The sequence below is a fragment of the Micromys minutus genome, assembly GCF_963924665.1.
Source record: "Micromys minutus genome assembly, chromosome: 22".
Lineage (NCBI taxonomy): Eukaryota > Metazoa > Chordata > Mammalia > Rodentia > Muridae > Micromys > Micromys minutus.
This window is the reverse complement of record NC_137957.1, coordinates 7,215,000-7,239,001: the sequence shown is the minus strand read 5'-3', so window position 1 is coordinate 7,239,001 and position 24,002 is coordinate 7,215,000. Positions and strand designations below refer to the sequence as shown.

The following is a 24,002-nucleotide window of genomic DNA, read 5'->3' as shown; positions in this document are numbered from 1 at the left end:
AGGTCTTGCTCATCGTCCATGACTATATTATATGTATATGTGCAATTTGTTCCGCCCACCGGGTGGATGGAAGCCTGAACTACGTCCAAGCATGCACTGCTTACAGTGCCCACGGATGTGCAGGGGAGGAATCAGTTCAAGCACCAGGGGGCACCATAAGCCTGGCTTTGGCTCTTCAGCCCAACCCTGAAAGGCAAGAGGAAAGCCAAAAATTCCAACTTGACAGAGCCAACCCTCAGACCATCCCTCCATATACTCGACTTTCAGGTTTGGTCTTTTGTTATCCTCCCCAGCAAAAACTACAGGACAATCCTCTGGTTATGACGGTGACTCAGAGGCTGAGAGCAAGGGACGTGTGTGTGTGTGTGTGTGTGTGTGTGTGTGTGTGTGTGAGAGAGAGAGAGAGAGAGAGAGAGAGAGAGAGAGGTTCTAAGTGGCTCTGAGGGCTGTCATGTGTGAAACACAGACACCGGTGTGTGTGTGTGTGTGTGTGTGCGCTTGTGGCTAGGGAAATTGTACATATTTGTTTTGGGGTGTGTCTCAGTGTTTACCTCAGAAACAGATAGGAACTTTGCCAGGGTTGCACAGTACATTCACATTCAAAATTGGCACCTTATGAATATTCTGGCAACCCTTAGTGGCTATTGCTAGGGTCTGGGACGTGGTATCCTGAAGGGACTCCTCTTCCTCCAAATGACTCCGGGGAGCCTTCCAGAATTCTGAGCGAAGGGTTCCCCTCCCCCACTTCCTCCCTACAGTATCACGGGACTTCTAAGGCGTTCCCGCCTTGGAAGGAGGTGAACCTAGTTGTACGGGGCCTCAGGCTCCTAGCTGCTTTTCAGGGTCCTCCACTGGAGGACGCACACAACCCAGATGCCCCAGAGCACAGTCCCCCGCGGCTCTAACCTCTGGCCCGGAGAAAGTTTGTGTGGTAGCTAGGCAGTTTGGGGTGGCATGCCTCTGCCAGACATTAGGTGACTTTTCCGAGGGGTGTGGAACGGATCAGTGCTACAGGGGATTAGAGTGAGGGTCAGCCTCCCTCCAGTGTGGTTCAGTGGAGCCCCAGCTTTGCCCTCCCCACTACATGCTTCTCCACTGGGTACATACATGTTCACCCCACTTTCTTCCTCTTCCTCCTCCAGCCCACTTTCTCTTCTCTGTGTCGTCAGAGCTCCAGGGAGGGACCTGGGCAGACAGAGAAGCCGGAAACAGCAGGCCGGGGCAGCCAGGGTTTACACTGAAGAGGAAGGCCGGGAGACGAGTGCGTGCCTCTGTGTGTGTGTGTGTGTGTGTGTGTGTGTGTGTGCGCGCGCGCGCGTATGTGTGTGTGTACATATTGAGTTTTTAAGGCCAGCCCAGAACCCGCTGGACAGACCTACAGACTCATGGGGCTTGGTAGTGCCCGCTGAGAGAGGGAGAAGATAGCAGCAGGGCTGCCGAGGTGAGGGGATGTCTCCGTGTAGGGAAGGTTGGGGGGGGGGCTTTGATTAAACGTGAGGGATAAATTTTCGGGGCCTCTCGGATCCTCCCCACTGGGCGGGGCAGTTGGTCCCCTGGAAATTGTTTCATCTGGGGTTAGCCGATGGCACTGGGTTTTTGGCAGTTTCCAACTTTTGAAGGACTCGGGTGGATACAGGCCTCCACACTCCGGTCCCCAACGTGTTGCGTCACCTTCCCCAATTCTCAGCCCAGCACCTCCTGGGACTTGGGACAGTCGCTGGGCAGAGGGGAAGAAGGGTCCTCTGGGTTTGGGGACATGGCTGCCCCTCCCTAGAAGTTGATGCTACAGGGTCCCCTAGTTGCTGCCCGACCGCTAAAGGTTCCTACTCAGGGTGTGGCTGGAGGATGAGAGAGACCCAGATATAGACCTCATGGTGCCCTAGAGGTGGGGGACTTTCCCCCCTCACACTGCTTGCTTGGAAACCCTGAGATTTCCCCGTGGGAGGGCGGACGGCTGGGGGTTAACCCTCCTCGTGCTGACCTGGCTCCACCTCCTCCCACCCTTTCCCACCCCTACCGCCAGCGCCACCGTCACATATACACACACTTTGGACAAATCAGGGAAACCCTACTTTTGATATTGGGTCAGCGTACTCGGAATGCAGAAAAAGAGAGGGTAGGACTTAGGCCACCAAGCTTAGGAAGAAGCTTCTGGGTTGTCGGGCTTCCCCTACGGCTGGGAGGGAGAGTCTGGAAGGGAAAGCTCGCCCCGCCTCTTGCAGTGTGACTCCGCCTTCCCTCCCTAGGGGACTGATCGCAAACAGCGTAGGTTGGTTGGTGTCCTAGCCCGACCTATAGACCCTGCACCGTTACCGGCTGCTCAGGAGAGAAATATGGCTTCATGGCGTCTGGGGAGGGAGGAAGATGAGACTTGAATTACTCTATAGGGAGAATTAGAGGAAATGGGAGCTGTTCGTGGCTTGGCGTCCTGGTCCTCAGTAGGCCAAAGGTCTGGAATCTGAACACTCCAGAGACTGGGAGGAAGAGGGAACAGAATCCTCCCTTTTGTGACTCCTCGAGGTGCTCCATCCAAAGCGGGTAGAGTAGATCCTGGTAGACGACCCTACACAGGAGATGAGGACTCTGCCTTGGGGAGTAAGAGCTCAGGGAGTGGGAGAGCAAAAAACAAGATGGTTAGCGGTAGGAATGTCCTGTGAAGGGGCCTCCTTCTCTTCTACATGGGAGTCCCGGGGGAGTTGAGAGGCTCAAACGGCAGAAGGAATTGGGGAGACCCAGGGGGTTTCCATCCCATCTTCCTCCTCCTACTCTCCGAGAGGTCATTATGAGAACCGTGAACCGAGAGCCCTCCCCCACCAAAACACTGTTCTTCCCAGCCCACTCTGAGGCCCCTGAGAGGATCGGGAGCCAGCCCTCTGCTACCTCCCCCCCGCAGCCCCTCCCCCGCAGCCCCTCGACTCTCAGTCTCACCCCCCCACTTCTTCTCTTCCTCTGGTTTTTGGCTATCTTGTTGCTTTCCTCTTCAATGCTGAACAATCCGATTGCTTCGCTGGTCTTCCAGCCTCCCTTCCCCCACTCCCAGGTCCTCCCGCCCTCTGTCTTCTTAAGGTGGTGGGGTCACCTAGCTGGAAGGAATTCTAACAGCACAGTATAGTGATTAATCCAAACGATGATTTAAGAGTCGGATTACGAACTCCTTGCCCAGTATCCTTGGACAAGTTAACCTCTGAGCCTTAATGTCTTCATCTAGGAAAAAGGATAATTGTATACTTTAAAATAGGGCTGGAGAGATGGTTCTGTCCTTAAAAACATTGGCTGTTTTCCCAAAGGACCTGGGTTTGATCCCCCCCCAACACACACACACACACACACACACACACACACACACGGCAGCTCACAATTGTTTATAAGTCCAGTTCTATTCTAGAGGCACATATATAGGCAAAACCATTAAAATAATAAAAAGCTGAAGAAAATATTGTGATGGGGTAGGGATGTAGCTCAGAGATAGAGCAGTATGTAGTGCTCTATGTATCAATGAATGAGGCCCTGGGCTTCTTCCCTAGTGACAGACACACGTGTGCACACATACTCGCCTGTGCACAAACACGTGGCGGGCACACATGTGCACAGAAACACACACGCACGTGCACACGTTTGCACGGGCACAGACACACACGCACACAGTTGTTGCTGGGTTCCAATGAGCTAAGGCATTGAGTATGATGTACCTGTGGAATAGTGCATAATGGTGAGTAGACAGTGCTACTCTACCAATATCTTCATCCCTTAGCTTGGTGGCTTTTGCAGTGTTGGGCACTTACAATTTCACAACTGCTAGGCATGGTCTGCTCCCTTGCGGTGAGCCACGCTCTGAGAAAATGAAATGGAAAATACCAGAAACAGGGAGATATAGATTTTTAAACAGCTTTTGTTAGTGTGTTGTATGATTTATTTATCGTTGATGATCTCTTTGTGCACCCGAATGATTAAGCTTTTCATAGCTATACATGGGAGAAAACTGTGGTAGACGCAGAGGTAGACGCTGCCAGCTGTCTAGGGCCCTGTCGACGGTATTGCGTGTCGTTTTCCAGACACTGGTGTCACATGGATTAAACACTAAAGTTGGAGTCAAGTGTGATGGTGCACATCGGTAGTCCCAGCCCTGGCAAAGTGAGAGGAGAGGATCAAGGGTCTTTATTGTGGTGCATGCCTTTAATCCCAGCAAGCAGCAGGTGGGGGCGGGGCAGGGGCGGGGCAGGGGCGGGGCAGGGGAAGGGAGAATTCTCTGAGTTCAAGGCCAGCCTAAGCTACATAGGGAGATCCTCTGGTACTCAGCACTTGCCTACCACATCCAGGCCCCTGAGTTTGTTCACATCACCTCTAAAAATGTTAGTGCTTTCAAGGGGGAGGGTACCATGCACCTGAATCCCACTGCTCAAGAGGTTGAGAAGAAAGGATTCCTTGCGTTCAGGAGTTCAAAGGCAACCTGGGCAACATAGTCAGAGAATCTTAAAACAAAAAAACTTAGGAGGTGCTCTGCTCAGTCAACCCTTCTTTTTCATGATAAGAAGATCAAACTTCATAGAACACAGTCTTTATACCCCACAGCCAGACCAGGTCCTGAGCTGCAGTGGAAACCACCTGTCTTCACAGAGCCTGCTCTTTCCCTTCCGTCTTATGTCCTCTTGTCCCCTCACTGACCTGATTGTAGTTTGTCCATGTCTACCACAGAAGGTTTTGTCCTTTATTGGCCATTGGCCAGGAGGGCCTGTGGCGTAAGTGTCCTGGAAATAGGTGTGATCGAATGACACAAGGAGAATGTTGCGATGCTCCACGTCCTAACTCTAGCTTGTGCCATGAGAAACTAGAAAAAAACAAAAACAAAAAAAAAAAACAAAACAAAACACAAAAAACCCCTGAAGCTCTGGAAAGATCCAGCATTCTAAGCCCAGCAAGACTGAAGGAGGTTCTCAACAAGCCTATCTACATGGAGGAGCTGTGACTGTCCCAGAAGCCAGACTGCTTTCTTGGGAGCTTCACTGAATGGCCTTGTTCTTCTTCCTTAGGCACCCTACACACCCCAGATCATGTCTCTGTGGAGTCTCATTTCCAAGATGTCCCCAGAAAAATTACAACGGCTCTATGTTGACTTTCCACAACACCTGCGGCATCTTCTGGCTGACTGGCTGGAGAATCAGCCCTGGTGAGTCTTGATCTAGGTCTTCCCTTCTTTTAAGAGCCCTTGTTGCTAGTAGAATTCAGAATTAAGGACTTGTTAGTGTGTGTCTAATGGTCTAGACTCAGTAGGCCATATGTGTTGATATGTAGACACTGCGCCTCTTTTTTTTTTCCTTTTTAAAAAAGATCTATGTATTTTTTTAAATTATAATGTATATGAGTAGTACACTGTAGCTGTTTTCAGACACACCACAAGAGGGAGCCAGATCCCATTACAGATGGTTGTGAGCCACCATGTAGTTGCTGGGATTTGAACTCAGGACCTCCGGAAGAGCAGCCAGTGCTCTTAACCACTGAGCCATCTTGCCAGCCCAACACTGTTCCTCTTAGAAGGCTGAACCAAGAAGGGAAGCCAGGGCTGGAATAGAAGCAACTTTTTTTTTACAAGCCAGCAAAGTGGGGAGCAGGAGTCATGGGTGGTGGCTGTAGTGAACTTGCCTAGTTAGGAAAGGAGAAGAAAAAGAAACCTGGCTTCCTTGCTATAAGTTGAGTCTCAGAAGCATTAGAGAAGCCCTGGCCTGAGGCATCCTAATCTTACTGTCCCCACAGGGAGTTCCTGGTTGGTTCCGATGCTTTCTGTTACAACATGGCTAGTGCCCTACTTTCTGCCACTGTCCAGCGTCTTCAGGCCTCTGCAGGAGAGCAGGGGAAAGGAAGCAGCATTTTGCAGCACATCAGCACCTTGGAGGTGGGGCAAGACCGGAAGGGAAAAGCTTGGGAGGGGTCATGGTAGAGCTGGAGTGTGCACTGAATCCTGGAAGAAACTGGTCACGTGGTAGATGTTGAAAGCAATTGCTCTTCCTGTGGTTAGGTGCTAGCTGGCATGCAAATTGGTTTTTAAGGCAAGCAAATGTATGAAACCCGAGAGTCTACAGTTATGCTCTCTAACAGTGTTACACATGAATGGGGCAAGGAATCTGAGGAGGGAGGGGGCATGGGTAAAGGGAGCTGACGGCTGGTTACTTTCAATTCTACAGAGCATCTATCAGAGGGACCCCCTGAAGCTGGTGGCCACCATCAGACAAATACTTCAAGGGGAGAAAAAAGCTGTTATAGAAGAGGTATTGTGCTAACCCACTTCCTATGTACACACACACACACACACACACACACACACACACACATTAGTTTTATTAGGATGGTTTATATGCTGTGGTCCAGCTAATCCAACAATGGCTGTCTACCAAACAGAATCTCCAAGAATCCAGCAGTTGTTCAGTGCATGAGGCTGTAAGTCTCAGCCGGTCAGTAGACACTGGAATCCTGAAGAAGTCAGCTCTAATGCCAGTGAAGGAATGGACGGGCTAGTGTGAGTGAGAGCAAGCAGGCAGAGAGAGCAAGCTTCCTCCTGTATCCTCTATATAGGCTTCCAGCGGAAGGTGTGACTCAAATGGAAGATGGACCTTTCCATCTCAAAAGACCTGGATTAAAGAAGTATCTTAATCCCAGCACTTGGGAGGCAGAGGCTGGTGGGTCTCTGGATTGCAGGCCAGTTTGGCTACAGCAGGTGCTTCAGGACAGCCAGGATTGCACAGAGAAACATTGTCTCCAAAACCAAAAACAAACAAAGGAAAAGATTTATCTTCCCACCTCAAAGATCTGGAATAGGTGTGGGTCTTTCCACTTGAAAGACTTAATTAACAACAAAAAAAGTCCCTTACAGGTGTCCCAGATATTTGAGTTCTCCTTAGTTCCAGATATAGTCAAGTTGACAACCAAGTATGGTCTTTACAAGTCCACACCTTATCAACTTGACTCACAACTACCTTCTTAGGTCACGCTAATTTCCAAATGAAAACAATAACCAGGTCATAGTTCCGCCCAGCATAACTATCCAATGTACAATCTCAAACACATATACTTAAAGCAGACAGTGGCAATGTGCCTTAAAGAACACTTTTTAAGTATCTCAAGCTTAAATATTACAACCACTGATATTTTCTTAATTGGTGTTACAATACATGATAAAGAAATCGAGGGAGGAAAATACAAATATCTGTAAAACACATTTTAAACAGAATATGATAGAAAACTCGTGTCAATAATTCTTGTTTCTGTATCTCATCGTCTGGCCTTAGCTTTTTTAAAAAGTAATTTATTTTATGTGCCTTTGGTGTTTTGTCTGCATGCACATCTATGTGTGAGTGTTGGGTCCCCAGAAACTAGAGTTACAGAAAGTTGTGATCTGCCACGTGGGTGCTGGGAATTGAACCCAGGTTCTTTGGAAGAACTGCTAATGCTCTTAACCACGGAGCCATCTCTCCAGCCCCCTTAGCTAGTGTTTATAACTTTCCTCTACCACCCATTCTGTATTTCTTTCACTTTTAGCAGTCGCCTCAGCAGGTCTTGGCATTTTTCCTGGAGGACTGACCTATATCTTAATTTCTGAAGGGTCTGTGCCTTTGTTTTTCTGCCTGGATTAGGTTGTTGTAGTTTCCCATTGATTTTAATCACAGGAAATGGTCATGGCAGTTCTCAACCTGTGGGTCACGGCCATCAGAAAACACATATTTCCGATGGTCTTAGGAAATGAGACACTGGCTCAGTAACAAAATAACAATTATGAAGTAGCAATGAAAATAAATTTACAGATGGTGTTCCTAAGACCATCAGAAATATGTTTACTGATGGTTATGACCCGTAGATTGGGAATCTACGCCCTAAGGAATCTCCTGCACTCCAGACATGATCCTTCTTACCTCCACTGTGTAGACACAATCCAATTTCCCCGTGGTATCCGGATCAGTCACCCCTCCTAACACTGTTATTCCTTTCTTAGTCTGTGGGCATCAGGGCATCAGAAACCCAAAGTGGGCTGGGGAAGTCTGAGCTTCCAGTTCAGTAGGATGATCCTATCTCCTGGCAGGAGTGCTCCCTCCTCTGAAACCAAAACTCCTAGGCCAGCAGAACTTGATGTTTCCGGAACAGAAAGTGAAAATGTTCCTGGTGGATCCCTAGAGGTGATAGTGAGTGGAATTATTCCCCTTTTAACCCCTTGATTCCTGGGCCCACAGATCCTAGTCCAAGCCATGAAAACCTAGGACAGATTTAAACTCAGGACCTAGGATAACCAAAGGAAGTTCTTGGGGTTAGAGTGAACCCCAATCCAATTTTAAGGAGGCTTCAGACAGAACAAGAGCTGAGAAGCTAGTTCTGCCAGGAGAAAAGTGTTGTCCTGAGGAGGTTCTGAGAGGTTTGAAATAAGTGCCAAGGGAATGAGTAAAGCAAATGGTATAAACGTCTTTGGAGGGGTAGAGTTGGACGTGAAGGACCAGTTAGAACAAGCTCACCTCTCTGTATCTGTACACTCGCCTGCCCCACCCGGAGCAGTTCCGACACCTGCCAGGGCCCTTCCATCGGAAGCAGGAAGAACTCAAGTTTACTACAGCCCTTGGAAGGCTTCAGCACAGAGTCAGGGAGACCCGGATTCTCCGAGAATCTCTGCAGCAAGGGACCAAGACTGCACAAGGTGGGATCTGGGGTCTGGATGCCTGGAGGGTTCCGAAGTGATCTTTTCTTGGATCTCTACCTTTGAGTGACACTTTTTACACCCCCAACTTCTGCCCCTGCCCTCAGTGTCTCTGCAGAACTTGATAGGCTCTTCTGCCAATGGCGCTGGTCCAAGTGAGGTGAGTTGGACTCAGTCAATGGCTAGTAAGTCAGGAGGATGGAGCTGACTGAGGTGTTCGAGGGGATGGCAGGGAGGTGGGGGAAAATCCTGTTCCCCGGTGTCCCAGGAGAAAATAATGGTGGCTCTGACTCAGGCTCTTTTCTGCTCTTAGGATCTGACTACGATGCTGCAGGGGACTGTGGGGGACCTGGAGGCCACCCAGGCTCTAGTGTTGAAAAGGATTCAGATTTGGAAGCGGCAACAGCAGCTGGCAGGGAATGGCACACCCTTTGAGGAGAGCCTAGCAGGGCTGCAGGAGAGGTAAGGGCAGAGCTGCCTGCCAGTCAGGGAGCGTGCAGGGGTGGTACCCACTGTCTCTGCAAGATGGTGCAAGAGAGAGAGAAAGAGGGGGGAAGAGAGGGAGAAGGGAAGTAGCTGAGGACAATGGCTTTGAAGTAGGCCAAGGCTTACAACTCAGTTGAGAGAGTCATCCTTCATTTCTCTCTTCAACTCCACGCCCACGGGAATGAGGAGGCTGGCTTGTTTGTTTTTAAGACACAGTCTTACAGTGTAAGATGTCCAGTCTGGCCTTGAACTCACTGCACGCCCCCTGTCTCAGCCTCCCAAGTACTGGATGTACACATGTGGATCACCAGACCTCATTGTTGTTGAGTGATAACACTTTCCAGTTTTCCCTAAAGCACATAGTACCTCAGATAGTAGAACTGTGCGAAGAGGCAGCAGGGCTCTTCACAGGGAGTCTGGACCCCTACAGTGAGATCCTCATAGCAGGGCAAAGTCCTAGAACCCACTTCAGCCCAGGTGCCACACCCACAACCTACGCTCAATCCTGTGCTTCCCCCCCCCCCCCCCCCGGGTTTGGGCTGAAGAAAACCTGAAATCTGTGCTCCCTGACAACCGTCCTGACCCCAGGTGTGAAAGCCTGGTGGAAATTTATTCCCAGCTGCAGCAGGAGATTGGGGCAGCCGGTGCGGAGCTTGAGCCCAAGACCCGGGCCTCTCTGATTGGCCGGCTAGATGAAGTCCTGCGAACCCTTGTGACCAGGTAGAAACCATAAGCCCCTCCTTGGCTGTAAGCAAGCCCCAGGGAGTGAGGGGGTTTATAGAGATGGAACCCAGGGTCTAACACTGCTGTCTCCCTCTTACCCCCCAGCTCTTTCCTGGTGGAGAAGCAACCACCCCAGGTTCTGAAGACACAGACTAAGTTCCAGGCTGGGGTTCGATTCCTGCTGGGTCTGCAGTTCCTAGGGAGCTCAGCCAAGCCTCCACTGGTCAGAGCTGACATGGTGACGGAGAAACAGGCCAGAGAACTAAGTCTGCCGCAGGGGCCTGGGGCTGGAGTGTAAGTGAACACTGACTGGCTGAGGCTGGAGAAGGCCTGATGGGGTGGGAATTGAGAGGCTGACGTCATAAAGAGTGGAGCTTAGGGAAGGAGACCCCCAGAATGCAGACTCAGAACTCCCACCAGTTAATGCAGAGGAAGGGAAGGGATCCATTAAGGGGAGTCATCAGGATTTGGCCAAGATGGAGACTTCTCTCTTAAAAACTCCAGAAGAGGGAGGCCAGCAAGATGGCATAGTGGGGCTTGCTGCACCAGCCTGATGATACGAATTTGGTTTCTAGAACTTATGTAAAGGTGGAGGGAGAGAACTGACTACTAAAGAGTTGTTCTTTAACCTCTATATGAGTGAACCCCGTCACACATACAAACAACAACAATCAAAGTTAAAAACCAAACAGGTAGTGCATTTCAGTGGGGGGACAGGCTCTTAGCAAGCCGTGGATTGGATTTAATACTAGCAGAAAATACGGAGGAGGAACATGAGTAGGGTCATGGAGAGCCAGGGCCAGTGGCAGGAGTGGTCCGCACCATTTCCTCTGACACACGCTGCTCACACTCTGTCTCTCCTGGCAGGGAGAGCACGGGAGAGATAACGAACAACACCGTGCCTCTGGAGAACAGCGTTCCTGGGAACTGCTGCTCTGCCCTGTTCAAGAATCTGGTGAGAGGTTGCGGGTGCTGTGTCCTCAGACTGTGAGGCTGGCTCTTCTCGGAAAGGATGCTGAGGGCCCAGAGAGGAAGTTCTCAACATCTTGGCTCTTTCCTGCATTCTTCCCCTCACAGCTCCTGAAGAAAATCAAGCGCTGTGAGCGGAAGGGTACAGAGTCTGTCACCGAAGAGAAGTGTGCCGTGCTCTTCTCTACGAGCTTCATGCTGGGCCCTAACAAACTCCAGCTTCAGGTGAGTGCAGATCCCAGACCTGCTGCAGACAGGGACCCACTTTTCCTTGCCCCACTAGAGCCCTGGATCCCCCCCACGCTGACTGCCTCATATCCCATGTTTCTGGGATAATACACTAGGGCCAGACAGGGGTTGGAGGAACAAGTCCTGGAGGGACACGTCCAGGGAGTAGTGTGTGTAACAAGCAAGGCTTGTTGTTTTGTTCTGTTTACTTCTCTAGGCAGGGTCTCCTGATGTAGTCTATGCTGGCTCAAGACTCTTTTCCTTGAAATATTATCACCATTATTGTGGGGGCCACACACTCACTGTGGCGCATGTATGGAGGTCACTCACTTTTATTTGTATTATAATTTTTAATTTTTAAGATTTATTTATTTTATGTATATGAGTACACTGTAGCTGTCTTCAGACACACCGGAAGATCAGATCCCATTACAGATGGCTGTGAGCCACCATGTGGTGGCTGGGAATTGAACTCAGGACCTCTGGAAGAGCAGTCAGTGCTCTAACCACTGAGCCATCTGTCCAGCCCAACCCTCTCACTTTTATGTGGTCTAATTTGGGTCGGCAGGTTTGTGCTGCACACACTTCTCACTAAGCCCTCCTACTGCCCCTCAGACTCGTTTTTATTTTGTTCCTCTCCTCTCCCCTTCTCCCTCTTCCTTCCCCTCTTTGTTTGTTTTCCTGTAGCGCAGGCTGGCATTACACACAATATCTGGCCTCAGCCTCCCAAGTGCTAGGGACTATAGGTCTCTACCACTAAACCCTACTCTAACGCTTATCAAGCACTTTATATACATCAGGAGAGCAGGGCACTATTATAAATGATGTGCTCACACACACACACATTTGTGACATACACACTCACTTGGGCACAAACACACGCCCATACACACACATCAAGAACTTTTTATAGAACGGGGCACTGTTTCCAGTGGCATGCAAACACACATGGTCTGGTGGTTTTGTCTTCGTTGGGGTTCTTACTGCTATGATAAAGACCATGGGCAAAAGCAACTTGGAGAGAAAAAAGATCTGTCATATCTTACTGTTCAGGTGACATCCACCACTGTGGGAAGTCAGGCAGGAACTCAAGCAGAAAAGGAACCTGGAGGCAGGAACCGAAGCGGAGCCATGGAGGGCTGCTGCTTACTGGCTTGTTCCCCACGGTGCACACAGCCTGCTTATATACACCGCCCACAGTGACGAGGCCTCCCACATCAATCGCTAATGTGGAGATGTTCCACAGGCCTGCCTGCGGACCAGCATCATGGAGGCAGTTTGCTTCTCTCTTCTCAGATAACCCGAGCTTGTGTCCACAAAAACCCAGCCAGGACATGTTTCTAGATAACACTATAAGATAGGTATGATCGCGAGCCTCGGTTTACTGATGATGACCTAGGGTCACAGAATAGGTTCAGTGGTTTGCCTACGTCACACAGCTTCTAGGCACCGACTGGTATTTGAGCCTGAGTGTCTGGCTTCCTTGCATTGAGTTGTAGCAGCTTCTCTACACTGATGCCCTCATCGAGTCTCAAAAAGTATCCGGTGACACTCCTGACTCTAGCATGGAGAAACTTCTCTCTTCACCCTGTAGGCCCTGTCTCTGCCATTGGTGGTCATCGTCCATGGTAACCAAGACAACAATGCCAAAGCCACCATCCTGTGGGACAATGCCTTCTCCGAGCTGGTAAGGAAAGGCCCCAAGTGGGAGACAGGTAGGGTGGGTCCCTCTGTGGTAAGGGGCTGTCCTGGCTGGTGGGTGGCAGACTTGTTCAGTTGTGTGAGTTAAGTCTTTCTTCGTGCTTCTTTCTACTCCTGTTGGTCTTAACAGCGGTCACGCCATGACACCAGAGATGACAGCCTCTGAGAAATCATGCTGTCTGTGGGCTGGGAAGAGCAAAGGCCATTAGGGGGAAGACTGGCTATGTTCTCCTTCTCCCTCCTTTTATCCAGGACCGCGTGCCCTTTGTGGTTGCCGAGCGAGTGCCCTGGGAGAAAATGTGTGAAACTCTGAACCTCAAGTTTATGGCTGAGGTGGGAACCAGTCGGGGACTGCTACCGGAACACTTCCTGTTCCTGGCTCAGAAGATCTTCAATGACAACAGCCTCAGCATGGAGGCCTTTCAGCACCGCTGTGTGTCTTGGTCACAGTTCAACAAGGTCATTTCCCGCTCCTTCAGTTTCCTGCCTCAGCTCTTCACTCTGGGGCACTCAAGAGCTCCTTAGCCCCGTGTGCTGGGTAGCTCAGGCTGCCCTCAAACTCACCAGATAGCCCAGGCTGGCCTTGACCTCACAGTCCTCTCACCTCAGTCTCCTATAGAAATGTACAGGAATGAGCCACCGTGTCCAACAGGGGCCCAGCATTCATGGCTTTTAATATTAGCTACTGTATTTTTCCGTCTCCAAAGCGAGGCGGCTCAGGACTGAGTCCATTGCGAGAACAGGGAGAGGAGCTCATGCCTGTGATCACCAAATCAGTACTAAAGCCACCTCTCGAGGAACTATGCCTTCCTCCACCTCCACTTTAGGCCTTTCCTCTTGCGAACAAACTGGAGGGTGGGGGAGAAGCTCATGCGGCCAGAGAATGCATTAGAGAACGGGAAAGCAGGACCATCTTCATCTGGGACAGACCTTTACCAGGAGCCATGGAGAACAGGACTGTGGTTACGAGGGTCTCCCCTGCTCGGCTGCACCTAAACCTCCACCCTGTCCTTTGCCAGCAGTGTGGACCTAAGGAAGTCACCTTTCTGGCTTTTGTTCCATTGCTATGACTGGTTGTTGTGTTACAAAAAAATCGAATAAATTAGCATACGGGAAAGCCTGAGGAGCCAGTGCCCAATGTGGCTGGGGCGAGTTGTCACTGACGGGCCGTAGGTCCACTGTGGTCTTCAACCACTGACACTCAAACTCTCCTGGCCCCGTGCTTACTCCAGATCAGCCATCCCATCCCCCACTCACCTCTGTACTCCTTCACCCTTCAGGAGATCCTGTTGGGCCGAGGCTTCACTTTTTGGCAGTGGTTTGATGGTGTCCTGGACCTCACTAAACGTTGTCTCCGGAGCTACTGGTCAGATCGGTAAGTCCATGCCTCAGGGACCAAACACCTATGGCTCCCTCTCCAGACCCAGTACCCACAGCCACGTCTTCTCCCTCCTTCCGACCAGGCTTATCATCGGCTTTATTAGCAAGCAATATGTCAATAGCCTTCTTCTCAACGAGCCAGATGGGACCTTCCTTCTCCGCTTTAGTGACTCTGAGATTGGGGGCATCACCATTGCCCATGTCATCCGGGGTCAGGATGGTGAGTCCCACAGTCCTCTGGCTCTGTGTTGTGCCCTCTCAGGTTCCTGGGGAAGGAAATGCCCCATCTATCCTTCATGTCCACCGGATCTTCAGGAAGTTCTTCCTTCAACTCTACAGCAATGGGGATGAGTGGGTTTCCTTCACTCCATCCTTCACCCTAGGTCTTCTCTCACCTGCCATGGCGAATTGAGAATGGGTGTTGTGTGATGGCGCTGGGGAAAGAGAAATTTGGACTGGGGGAGACTTAGAGTCTCATTCCTCTTGTAGGCTCCTCACAGATAGAGAACATCCAGCCATTTTCTGCCAAAGACCTATCCATTCGCTCACTGGGGGACCGGATCCGGGATCTTGCTCAGTTAAAAAACCTCTACCCCAAGAAACCCAAGGATGAGGCCTTCTGGAGCCACTATAAGCGTGAGCGGGCAGCTCTGAAACCTGTTACCCACTCTCTCCCTGTCCGGCTGTACCCCTCTTCCTGCCCTGTGCTCTCTCTCTTCTCTCCCATTTTTGCAGCCCCACCTCCACCTGCCCGTCAACCTCCCTTCCCCCACCTCCATGATAGTGGGATACCCCAAGTTCTGCTTTCCTTCCTACCACAGCCGAACAGATGGGGAAGGACGGGAGGGGTTATGTCTCAACTACTATCAAGATGACTGTGGAAAGGTGAATAAACGGTTAGTGGGTGGAGACTGGGGGCAGAAAGGAGTGGTCTTTGTCAGTCACGCGTGCTTCCTTCTCTCCTCCAGGGACCAGCCCCTTCCTACTCCGGAGCCCCAGATGCCTGCCATGGTGCCCTCTTATGATCTTGGAATGACCCCTGATGCTTCCATGCAACTCAGCTCAGATCTGGTGTAAGGACCTTAAGAGACGGGAGGGGACAGACCCGTGCATTTCGGCATAGCCAGCTGGCTTTCTCAGAATACAGCAGGGAGTGGAGATTTTCCTTTCACCGGAGGCAGGGTTCGAACTGGAGTTTGCTTTCTTTGCCCTAGGTATCCTCCACAATCTCATTCCATCCACTCATTTCAGAGCCTTCCCCTAGAAGAGTCCATGAGTGTCCTGCCATCCTTTCAGGAGTAAGTAAGAACCTGCGGGGGGTGGGGGGACGAGGAGGGGCAGCGTCACCAGCCATGGAGAGCCGGGCTTTGGTGGGGATAGGGTTAGGGTCCCTCTATGGGGGTGATGTGTAAGACTCAGATTGCTGGAGTTTGAGTTCTGAGCCCCTGGCAACAACGATGATAATGACTTTATTGTGAAGGATGTGTGAATTCATAATGTGTGTAGGCCTGAACTGAGTGCTTATAGCAAACACTGGTAGCATATTCTCCCTTGCCTGTGAAGTTACAGTAACTTACTTGTTGTATTGTTGAGGTGCTGGAGGTTAAGCTCAGGGCTAAGGACTGAACACATGCCAAGCACCTGCCCTGCCCCTGACTACAACCCAACAGCTGTGGTGATTTTTATTTATTAATCTTTTCTAATCCTGAAAATGATGTAGACCTTTTCCTTCTTCGAGTACCACTTGGTGGTTTCATCAGCTCTCAGACAAGGGCTTATCTGAGTTCTGAGATTTGATGTGGGGTGGACCTAGGAAACAGAACATCGTTCAGACCAAAGACACATTGGAAACCGGACACATACACACACCATTTTACAGGGGAGGGGACATCTGATCTCAGAGCCTCAGAGCACAGAGACGGCTCGCTGAGGGAAGCCAGTCAGTGAGATGCTGAGTCAGGACTTAGCATGACAGATTGTTTCCTGACTCATGTCTTGACTTTTGAATATTCTCTCCTCTCTCTCTGTGCCGGATTTTTCTTCCTGCTTCCAGGCCTCACCTGCAAATGCCCCCCAACATGAGCCAGATAAGCATGCCCTTTGACCAGGCTCATTCCCAGTAAGTGACAAAGCCATTCCTGGCCCCACCCTCTGTTCTTCCCTTGCCTACTCCACCCCTCCTAACTTTCTCCTGCCCCCTGGCAGGGGCCTGCTGCAGTGCCAGTCCCAGGAGCATGCTGTGTCCAGCCCTGAGCCCTTGCTTTGCCCAGATGTGCCCATGGCAGAGGAGAGCTGCCTAACTCAGCCTGTGGGAGGGTTCCCCCAGGGCACCTGGTAAGTGGCAACCTGGGAGTGGGGGCTGAGAGAAGGTCCTGTGCCAGCTTCCCTACTTTCCCCTCCTCCCTGCAGGGTCAGCGAAGACATGTACCCTCCCCTGATGCCTCCCACTGAACAGGACCTCACCAAGCTTCTCCTAGAAGGCCAAGGGGAAGCAGGGGGGTCCTTAGGAACCCAGCCCCTCCTGCAACCATCTCCTTATGGGCAATCAGGGATCTCAATGTCCCACCTGGACCTAAGGACCAACCCCAGTTGGTGATCCCAGCTGGAGAAGCCCAGAGACAGAGCCTCTTCTGTCTCTACGGACCTGCTCTGAACACCTGCTTGTGCAGGTGTCTCCCGTCTCCAGCTGTTCCTTGGTGGAGAGAAAAGAACTGTCTGGGAGAATGTATCACCCGGTGTGTGGAACTGCTGTGTTCTGTCCTTCCATCACATCAGCCCCGCACCCCCTTTTCCAGCACTGGGTACAAAGGGATGAGGGAGGGATGTTCAGGCTCCAATGTGATACAGGCCCTTGCACAAAACACACACCCAGAACTGTGTTGAGCCAGAGCCTGGGACTCACATGTAGAACATATAGACACTGTGCAATGACAAGAGGGCATAGGCCTAGGGCATTGAAGGTGGGTTCAGCGGCTGGGTGGGAGAGAAAAAGAGAAAGTAGGTATATGGTTACTGGTGTGGATTTTACCCAGACTGAAGAACAAAACTCCTCCAAAGAGGCCCTATGACATTTGAGACTGTGCATTACAAGAGCTAAGCTTGGGTGTAGCTGTGCCTTGTTTACCTGAGATATATTAATCTATAGATGTCACACACCACTGTATGACTACACACATGTATCTCTGCTTTTGCCTGTGTGATCTTATGTATAAGAGAGGCTGAGACATTGTAGAAGAGAGTGACCTGGTATCATTGGGGGGGGGGTGGTGGGAGTGACTGTGGCTGTGACATGCATAAAGCTAAAGCCTTGGTGACTCCAGGCTTCCAGTGCTGCCTAGAGGTGCAGACCTTACACAGTGTCCCCAACTGCCATCTCTTGCATTTTTCTGTCCACTGCCAGCCGTGCCCCCCACTCTCACCCAGTCCTTTTTCCCTCACGGGGGGAGTGGGGGGGAAGGGGGCCATGGATCCTAAGCCATAAAATAAATTTTATTCCAAAATAACAAAATAAATAATCTACTGTACACAATCTGAAAAGAAAGACACGCTAAGTTGTTCGACAGGTGCTGCAGACCTGCTGGCTGAGGAGGCCCAGGGTCCAACCCAGGCCTCCGAGGGGCTGGTGGAGGGAACTGTGGGGCACCCTCAGTGCTAGAGAGACAACTGCCGGGAGGGGGTGATGAGGACGGCGGGCAAACTGCAGCACTTGTTAAATTAAAGAAACAAACTAGAAGCACAAAAAAATGGGGATGGGGAGGGGAGACCCAGTTTTCCCAAGCCCCCAATCTCGGAGCAAACGGTTCCACCGTACGCTGCCAGACCTCCCCGGGGAAGTTCTTTCTTCCGTGTCCAAGTGAGTAGCTGAGCTGCTTACACCAAGCTGGCCACCTGGAGAATGGGTGTGTGTGGTATGAGAGGAGCCCCAGCAGGCTGGAGGCAAAGTCCATGCCCCTGAGCCGGGTGAGGGCGCACCTTGCACCCTCCTTGTGTCCTCTGGCCAGGCCCCTGCTTGTTATTGCTTGAAGCCCCATAGTCCTGTGCCCATGGAGCGGAGGGGGGGCAGAGGGCAGCAGAAGGATCCTTCTAGGGTAGTGACTAGTGCAAGGATGGAGAGCGTGGGGGGTCTGAGTGAGCCAGAAGCCCGGGTCCTGGGTCTGAGACTCCCCCACTTTTACTGCCTGCTGGCTTCTGCTTCCACTTTGACGCTGCTCCTGCGACCCTCCACCAGAGCAGGATGAGGTCCTGGGGCAGGGCAGCGATCCAGCAACCCTTCCTCGAACTCTGCAGGAAAGAGGTGTAGGTTGGTTAGAACACTGGGTTGGAGGCTGAGCAGAAGCGTTGTTATGAGGCCAGGCAGAGAAAAATGCGAAGACAGCTCCATTTATTGAATTACTGCTTCCTGCCCACTGCATGTGTATGGGGGTTCCATACCCAAGGGTATGCAGCTCCCCCCTCCTATTTTGGTTGTGTGTAGCTCTCTGTCTCTGTGTCTCTTTCCCTGTCTAGCCCGCCTCTGCTCTGCTGGAATTTCTGGTTCTGTCAGGAGCTGCGGGGGCGGCTTGGCTCTGACCTCTCCCCCTCCCCCTTCCCAGGCCCAGCCACCCCCACTCACCTCGGGGTGGGGGGGCCCTCCCAGGCCTCGCTCTCCCTGTAAGTGCTCCCCGAGTTTTTGGTAGCCAAATCAGGGGAAACACAGGAAGCTAGACTCCCAGCTCCTCCCTCAAGAGAAGCACCCCCTTCAGTCCCCGCCCCCACTTTCCACCCACGCACAGTTTAAAAATACCAAGCCAGGGTTGGTGGCTTTGCCTGCGGCATCGCTCTCAGCCCAGCGGCTGCCCGGCCCTCTGCCGGGGCCCACTCCTTTCCTATGCACACAAAGTGCCCAGCTTTGGGCTCCTTTGCTTCCAAGCTGGGGAACCCTATCCCCACAACTCCCAGCGACTCCACCCCCTGCATTAGGTAGTTCTAGCCAGGCCTCCCTTACTTCCGACTCTCCTGCTCACCTTCGGTTCTCTGTTCCTTGGTCAAAGACCCCCTCCTGACTCAGACCCTCCCAGTTGGAAACAACCCAGTAGTAGCTTGCCCTTGCAAGGACCAGCTAGCTGGAGCTCCTTTCATTGTTCTGACAGCTGTATCCCTCTTCCTCCCTCTGGTTCTGTGAGGACCCACGTGGGGGCCTGAGTAGCTGGGGTGTTAAGGGACAGCTCTGCTGGCTGCCTCACCTGCGAGAGGCGGCTTCGCAGGCACACAGGGGCTGAGGCGGCCCACACGATCATGGGAGACGAGGCGGGCGAGCCGCAGCCCCTCATCCATCAGTGTCTGCTGCAAGATGTGGCGGCTCCATAGCCCATGCGCTGGCAATGCCAGGGGCAGGTCAGCAGGGGGCGGCGTCAGCCTTGGGCACGACCCCACAGCTGTGGGCATGGGCACTGGTCAGGTCAGGGGCTGCCGCCAACAATACCCACCCTCAACCGACAGCCATTCCCGTAGGCTCTTCTGTCCCCATCCAGCCAGGCCTCCCAACCCTGTTCCAGGCGGTTGACTCCTGGCTCATTCCTGCAACCCACCCGCCCGCTTCCATCTCCTCCCAAATCAGAGAAAGGTGCTCTAACGCATACTCACCCTGCAAGTGCCCGTCTAGGCTCTCCCCAGACAGACTGGCGCTGTCCTCCTCTAGGCTAGGGCGGTATGGAGGTGCATAGGACTCAGGGCCTGGAGGAGGCTGCTGCATTTCAGTGTGACTCTGTTCTCCAACCTGTGGATGCCCAAAAATTGGAAAGTGAGGGCCCAGCAAGGCAGTGGTTGGGGCAGGCTGGCCTTCCATGCCCCCCAAACTATACCTCTTGTTTCAGTTTCTTCAGCGGTGGGCCTCCCAATTCTTCAGAGTGAAGCCTGCAAAAAATAAAATAAATAGATAAAAAATGGAGAATAAGGAGGGTGGAGTTAGGAAGGACCCCACAATGCACAGGGTGCACAACCCAGTCAGGAAGCACGCATTAGAACCGGCAGGAAGAGGCTGGCTGGACAGGAGTGGGGGGCTGGGAACGGACAGCAAGCCTCAGACAGGTTGAGTTGGCAAGGGGAGGCCAGGCGGGTGGGTGGGAAGCAGGCCTAGAGATGCCAACCGAGTGAGCAGCCTGGGGAAGGGGGTCTCACCTGGATCCCTTCAAGGAAGAAAGGTAGGTGCTCTCTCGGGCTACTTGGCGGGACAGCGAAAAGAGTTCTACCCTTCGCAGTAAAAGCGTGTTGTCCCTCATGCAGAACTGGGCAGCGGCTTCATTGATGGTCAGCTGTGGCAAGAGGACAGTCGGCGTGAGTTCTTGATTCTCTTACTGCTTTTCCCCCCTTCACCACCAAGAGAGGCCCATCCAAAGAATGCCTGCTTAAAATAGTTCCCAGGAACTGCCTGAACTTAAAGACAGAGGTGGGGCCTCAGTGCCCCTACCAGGCCTCCCCTGTTCCTAGAATGTGAGCCATGAAGTAAAGCAGCAGCTGGGGTTAGGTTAGGGATGTGTGGGTGTGTGGAAGGAACTTGGGTGGTCAAGGGGACAATGACATGGAGGTGGGGGATGGAAGAATGCTGAGAGGCAGGTGGACTGAGCCCCAGGAATGAAGGGGCAGTCCTGAGGACCCAGGTCCTCACCTCATGCAAGCTGAGCTGTTTGCCCTCCCGCCGTTTGGAATCCAAGCGGCCATAGATGACGCTGTACTTCCTGATCTCCTCTTCTTTCTGGCTGTCGTTATCATCCATGTCAAAGATGTGCCCCACGCTCCGTGCCAGCTTCTTATTCAGCTTCAGCAGGGATGTGATCTCTCCAGTGTCACCCCTGGGGAAACTCCGGAAGATCCTCTCCACACTCTCCACCACCATTCGCACCATCTCTGGTTCCAGGCGGTCTGGACCACCCCCTGTGCCACCTGCAGCCACCCCCCCTGCCCCAGTGCCCTCAGGGACTCCTCCCCCTGCAGGTGGGGAGAAGGGGGGAGACCCGGCCTCCTCTTCTCCTCCTGCTCCAACATCAGATTCTGGAGTGCTCTGGCCTGGCCAGATCCGGGGATCCCCTGCCCCAGGTCCTCCAGGAAGTGGTGATAGCTTCTCTCCGAGTTCAAGGGGACTCTTGGGGCTAAAGCTTCGAGCACTGCCCGCCTTTTCTCCTGGGCTACCATGCCCATTGCTCATGCTCCCTTTCCGGGTACCAGCGGTCTCAGAGATCTTGAAAAGTGGGATACTGGAGACGGGCACAGCAGGCACTGGTTGGCTGAAGAGCCCTGGGTTGGTGGCCCATTCTCTTAGAGCCTTCTGGAGACGTCGGACATGGAGTGGTTTGGTGGCCATGCCCACGAGCGCCATAATTTCCAGGAACTCCTCCTCGCCCGCCTCACACAGCTGCTGTACATCGTCCCCTCCCTGCTGGATGAAGGTCTCGTAGTAAGAAAGGAGGTTGGCACGCTGCAGGACCCGGTACAGCTGCAGCTCCCCCAGTGTTCGAGGCAGTGCCATCGCTGGGGCACTTGCCCTGAGAAGGAAGGGTAGGAGAGACAGTGAGTGTGAGTGTCCTGCTGGGGTACCAACCCACACCAACAACTGTCCTCTTTCCTGCCCAGTGCCCAAGGCTGAGCACACTTGAGACCTGAGCATTGCTCAGAGGCACAGCCATGCCCGTCCCATCCGAGCCCCAGAAGCACAGAAGGCCAGAAACAACTCTTAGAAAAACACAAACCCAAAAAACGCTTATCTCATCCTGTACGTTGATCTTTCTGGTCTGGGGCAGCACAATCTTAGCTTGAGACCCATTACAACTTCCCAAAAATGGCTGGACCCACTTTCCCCCAAATTACAGTCCTTACCTCTTCCCACTAGACACTCAGCAGCTTCAACATTACTTAATGTAACATCCATATGAAAGTTAACTTAGAATACTAGGGACTACTGCTGGCCGTTTTATTCCTTGCCCAGGTAGCTCAGAGGGAGGGGTGTGGCCTCTTCCTTGGCAGTTAGGGAACCTGGTAGACCCTTGCTCCTGTCTTAGCTTCCAGGGATTAAAGCACCCTTCCTAGAATCCGTCCCAACTTCCCAGGCTGCCCAGTACCTTCAGTTACCCCTGTCCTTTGGCCCTTCTCACTATTCAGCAGGCCCCTCTCTTCTGGGAAAGTGGGGGGGCTCGATTGTTCTGCTCTGGGACCGCTCTTCCCACACACTCCCCCAGTAGCAGCGTCTGTGGGCGAAAACCGCCTGGGGGCTCCCGCCTACTCTCCTCTCCCTTGTTTTCCACCCTGATCTTCGAAAGGGAGTGAGGGAGAGGTTGAAGGCCTCTTGAGGAAGGGGCTGCACTCGGGGGCTACCCCTCCTCGCCCTGTGAATGGTCATTTCATGACAAGGGAGGCTTGAAGCACACCCCCTTCAGACCTGCAGATGCTTAACTCAAAGGAACCACCTTCTCCCAGACCTAGGGGTGGTGCGATGTGTGCTAATGACACACTGAGACAGCTAAGCGCCCCCACCCCTCACGTTGTTGACAGATCAAAAGCTCTGTAGCTTCCCCTGGCGCTAGGGGATATTCTTTGCATGGGGGCTCACGCTCCAGGTTATGCCCACTGAGTAAACCTGGAATAGAAAATGAGGCAGTGCTCTACCGTACCCAGGTTCATTGGGTCTTTGTTTGCTCCCAGGATCCCCTAATTCAAATACTCACCCCCCCTTTTCCATCACTCTCCACCTCCCACTTCCACCGCTTCCCCACGTCCTCTTTTCGACCTCCACCCTCCAGACCCCATTCCGGAGTCCAGCTCCACCCATCTCCACTCCCTGCCACCTCCTTTTGCCCACTAACTTGAGTCTGGGTTGTGGGGTCCGGCGGGTGTTATCCCCTCTGCCAGGTGGCTGCTCCGCTGTGGGAGAGGGCGCTCTGTGCATGGACGGCCAGAGATCACCCGTGTCTTCCCTCTCGGTGCCCGGCGCCTGCTGCGCGCTGCTCTTTGCCTGGCGCGCGCGCGGCCCGGGTCCACCGCTGTCCAGGCTCCGTCCCTCCCTCCACGTCTTCTCTCTCGGAGCCTCCGCGCCTCTGTCTGTGCCTCTGCCCCCACCTCCCCAGCTGAGCTTGCCGCCTCTCCGCGCCTCCTCCCCCGCAGGACGCACAGGGAGCTAGGCCAGGCGCTGCGCTGCCTGCCGGGCTGGCGGGAGGAGGGCGTGGGCAGAACCGGGGGCTGGGACCGGAGGCGGTGGGTGGGAGCCCAGGCCTGAGCCTCCGAGAGGCTGCTGCGGAGACTGAGAGGAGGAGACTTGGGGAAAGGTGGGGGGGGGGGGGGGAGCTGTGGAGCAGGAGGCGGAGGCGGGGACTCAATAGTCGGCGCCAAGTTGGGGACCGAGGTGACCGAGGCCGAGCTGTAGAGGGGGGGAGCTTGGGGACCCAACGGGCGGGGCAGGTCGCTCCTTGCCGCCCACGCCGGATGCACAGCCGGCCCTCTTTGCGCCCACGTACCCACGTGAGCGCCCCGCCGGCTACATTCCTACTCCCTGCACCACTCCTACTCCTGTGAGCCGAGAGCGCAGTTTCACAACCACGCACAAGTATACAAAGACACGCGCGCGTACGTGCACACGCGTCCCAACAACGACGCGGACGCCCGTTGGCCGCACTCTGGCCGCGCCGTGCCGTTAGTTTGAGTGTTAGAAGTGATGGGGAAAAGTTAGCGAGGGGTCGGGGTGTGCGGCTCCTCCTGCTCGGCTCCCCTAGGATGTGCCTTTAGGGTAAACCTGTTAGCGCGGGGCTGAGCAGAGGTCCCTTCGGTGTCTTAACACGGTTCTCTGGCCTAAAGGTTGTAATATGAAGAGGCGGCTCTCAGAAAC

The 24,002-nt window shown here is 52.9% G+C and overlaps 2 protein-coding genes across 4 annotated transcripts; one reads left to right on the top strand and one right to left on the bottom strand.

Moving 5' to 3' along the window:
• Window positions 1-1,258: 1,258 nt before the first annotated feature.
• On the top strand, window positions 1,259-17,627 carry STAT6 (signal transducer and activator of transcription 6). Of its 2 annotated transcripts, none has more exons than XM_080935787.1 (22): window positions 1,259-1,441; window positions 5,028-5,164; window positions 5,749-5,887; window positions 6,177-6,260; window positions 8,530-8,668; window positions 8,776-8,828; window positions 8,982-9,130; window positions 9,743-9,874; window positions 9,983-10,171; window positions 10,745-10,832; window positions 10,955-11,071; window positions 12,669-12,761; window positions 13,028-13,234; window positions 14,056-14,150; window positions 14,239-14,375; window positions 14,645-14,791; window positions 14,977-15,040; window positions 15,124-15,228; window positions 15,370-15,453; window positions 16,209-16,274; window positions 16,361-16,489; window positions 16,565-17,627. In XM_080935787.1, exons 2-22 carry the CDS (start codon window positions 5,049-5,051, stop codon window positions 16,749-16,751), a joined length of 2,520 nt encoding a protein of 839 aa, XP_080791913.1. In that variant the 5' UTR covers window positions 1,259-1,441; window positions 5,028-5,048; the 3' UTR covers window positions 16,752-17,627. The 2 variants fall into 2 exon arrangements, with proteins under 2 accessions (XP_080791913.1, XP_080791914.1); XM_080935788.1 differs by lacking the exon at window positions 1,259-1,441 and adding an exon at window positions 2,441-2,538.
• Window positions 17,628-17,704: 77 nt separating this feature from the next.
• On the bottom strand, window positions 17,705-23,200 carry NAB2 (NGFI-A binding protein 2). Of its 2 annotated transcripts, XM_080935892.1 has the most exons (7): window positions 22,987-23,200; window positions 20,799-21,672; window positions 20,312-20,445; window positions 19,996-20,047; window positions 19,778-19,910; window positions 19,378-19,569; window positions 17,705-18,436 (listed from the first exon to the last, which is right to left on the bottom strand). In XM_080935892.1, the coding sequence occupies exons 1-7, from the start codon at window positions 23,067-23,069 to the stop codon at window positions 18,327-18,329; spliced, it is 1,578 nt and encodes a 525-aa protein (XP_080792018.1). In that variant the 5' UTR covers window positions 23,070-23,200; the 3' UTR covers window positions 17,705-18,326. The 2 variants fall into 2 exon arrangements, with proteins under 2 accessions (XP_080792018.1, XP_080792019.1); XM_080935893.1 differs by lacking the exon at window positions 19,378-19,569.
• Window positions 23,201-24,002: the final 802 nt, after the last annotated feature.

Coding starts and splice junctions, on each gene's coding strand:
- STAT6 (XM_080935787.1), top strand. CDS start 5,049: ATGTCTCTGTGGAGTCTCATTTCCAAGATGTCCCCAGAAAAATTACAA. Junction 14,376..14,644: donor TGTCATCCGGGGTCAGGATG/GTGAGTCCCACA, acceptor TTCCTCTTGTAG/GCTCCTCACAGATAGAGAAC. Junction 16,275..16,360: donor TTTGACCAGGCTCATTCCCA/GTAAGTGACAAA, acceptor GCCCCCTGGCAG/GGGCCTGCTGCAGTGCCAGT.
- NAB2 (XM_080935892.1), bottom strand. CDS start 23,069: ATGCACAGAGCGCCCTCTCCCACAGCGGAGCAGCCACCTGGCAGAGGG. Junction 20,446..20,798: donor AACAGCTCAGCTTGCATGAG/GTGAGGACCTGG, acceptor CTCTTGCCACAG/CTGACCATCAATGAAGCCGC. Junction 20,048..20,311: donor TCTTCCTTGAAGGGATCCAG/GTGAGACCCCCT, acceptor TATTTTTTGCAG/GCTTCACTCTGAAGAATTGG.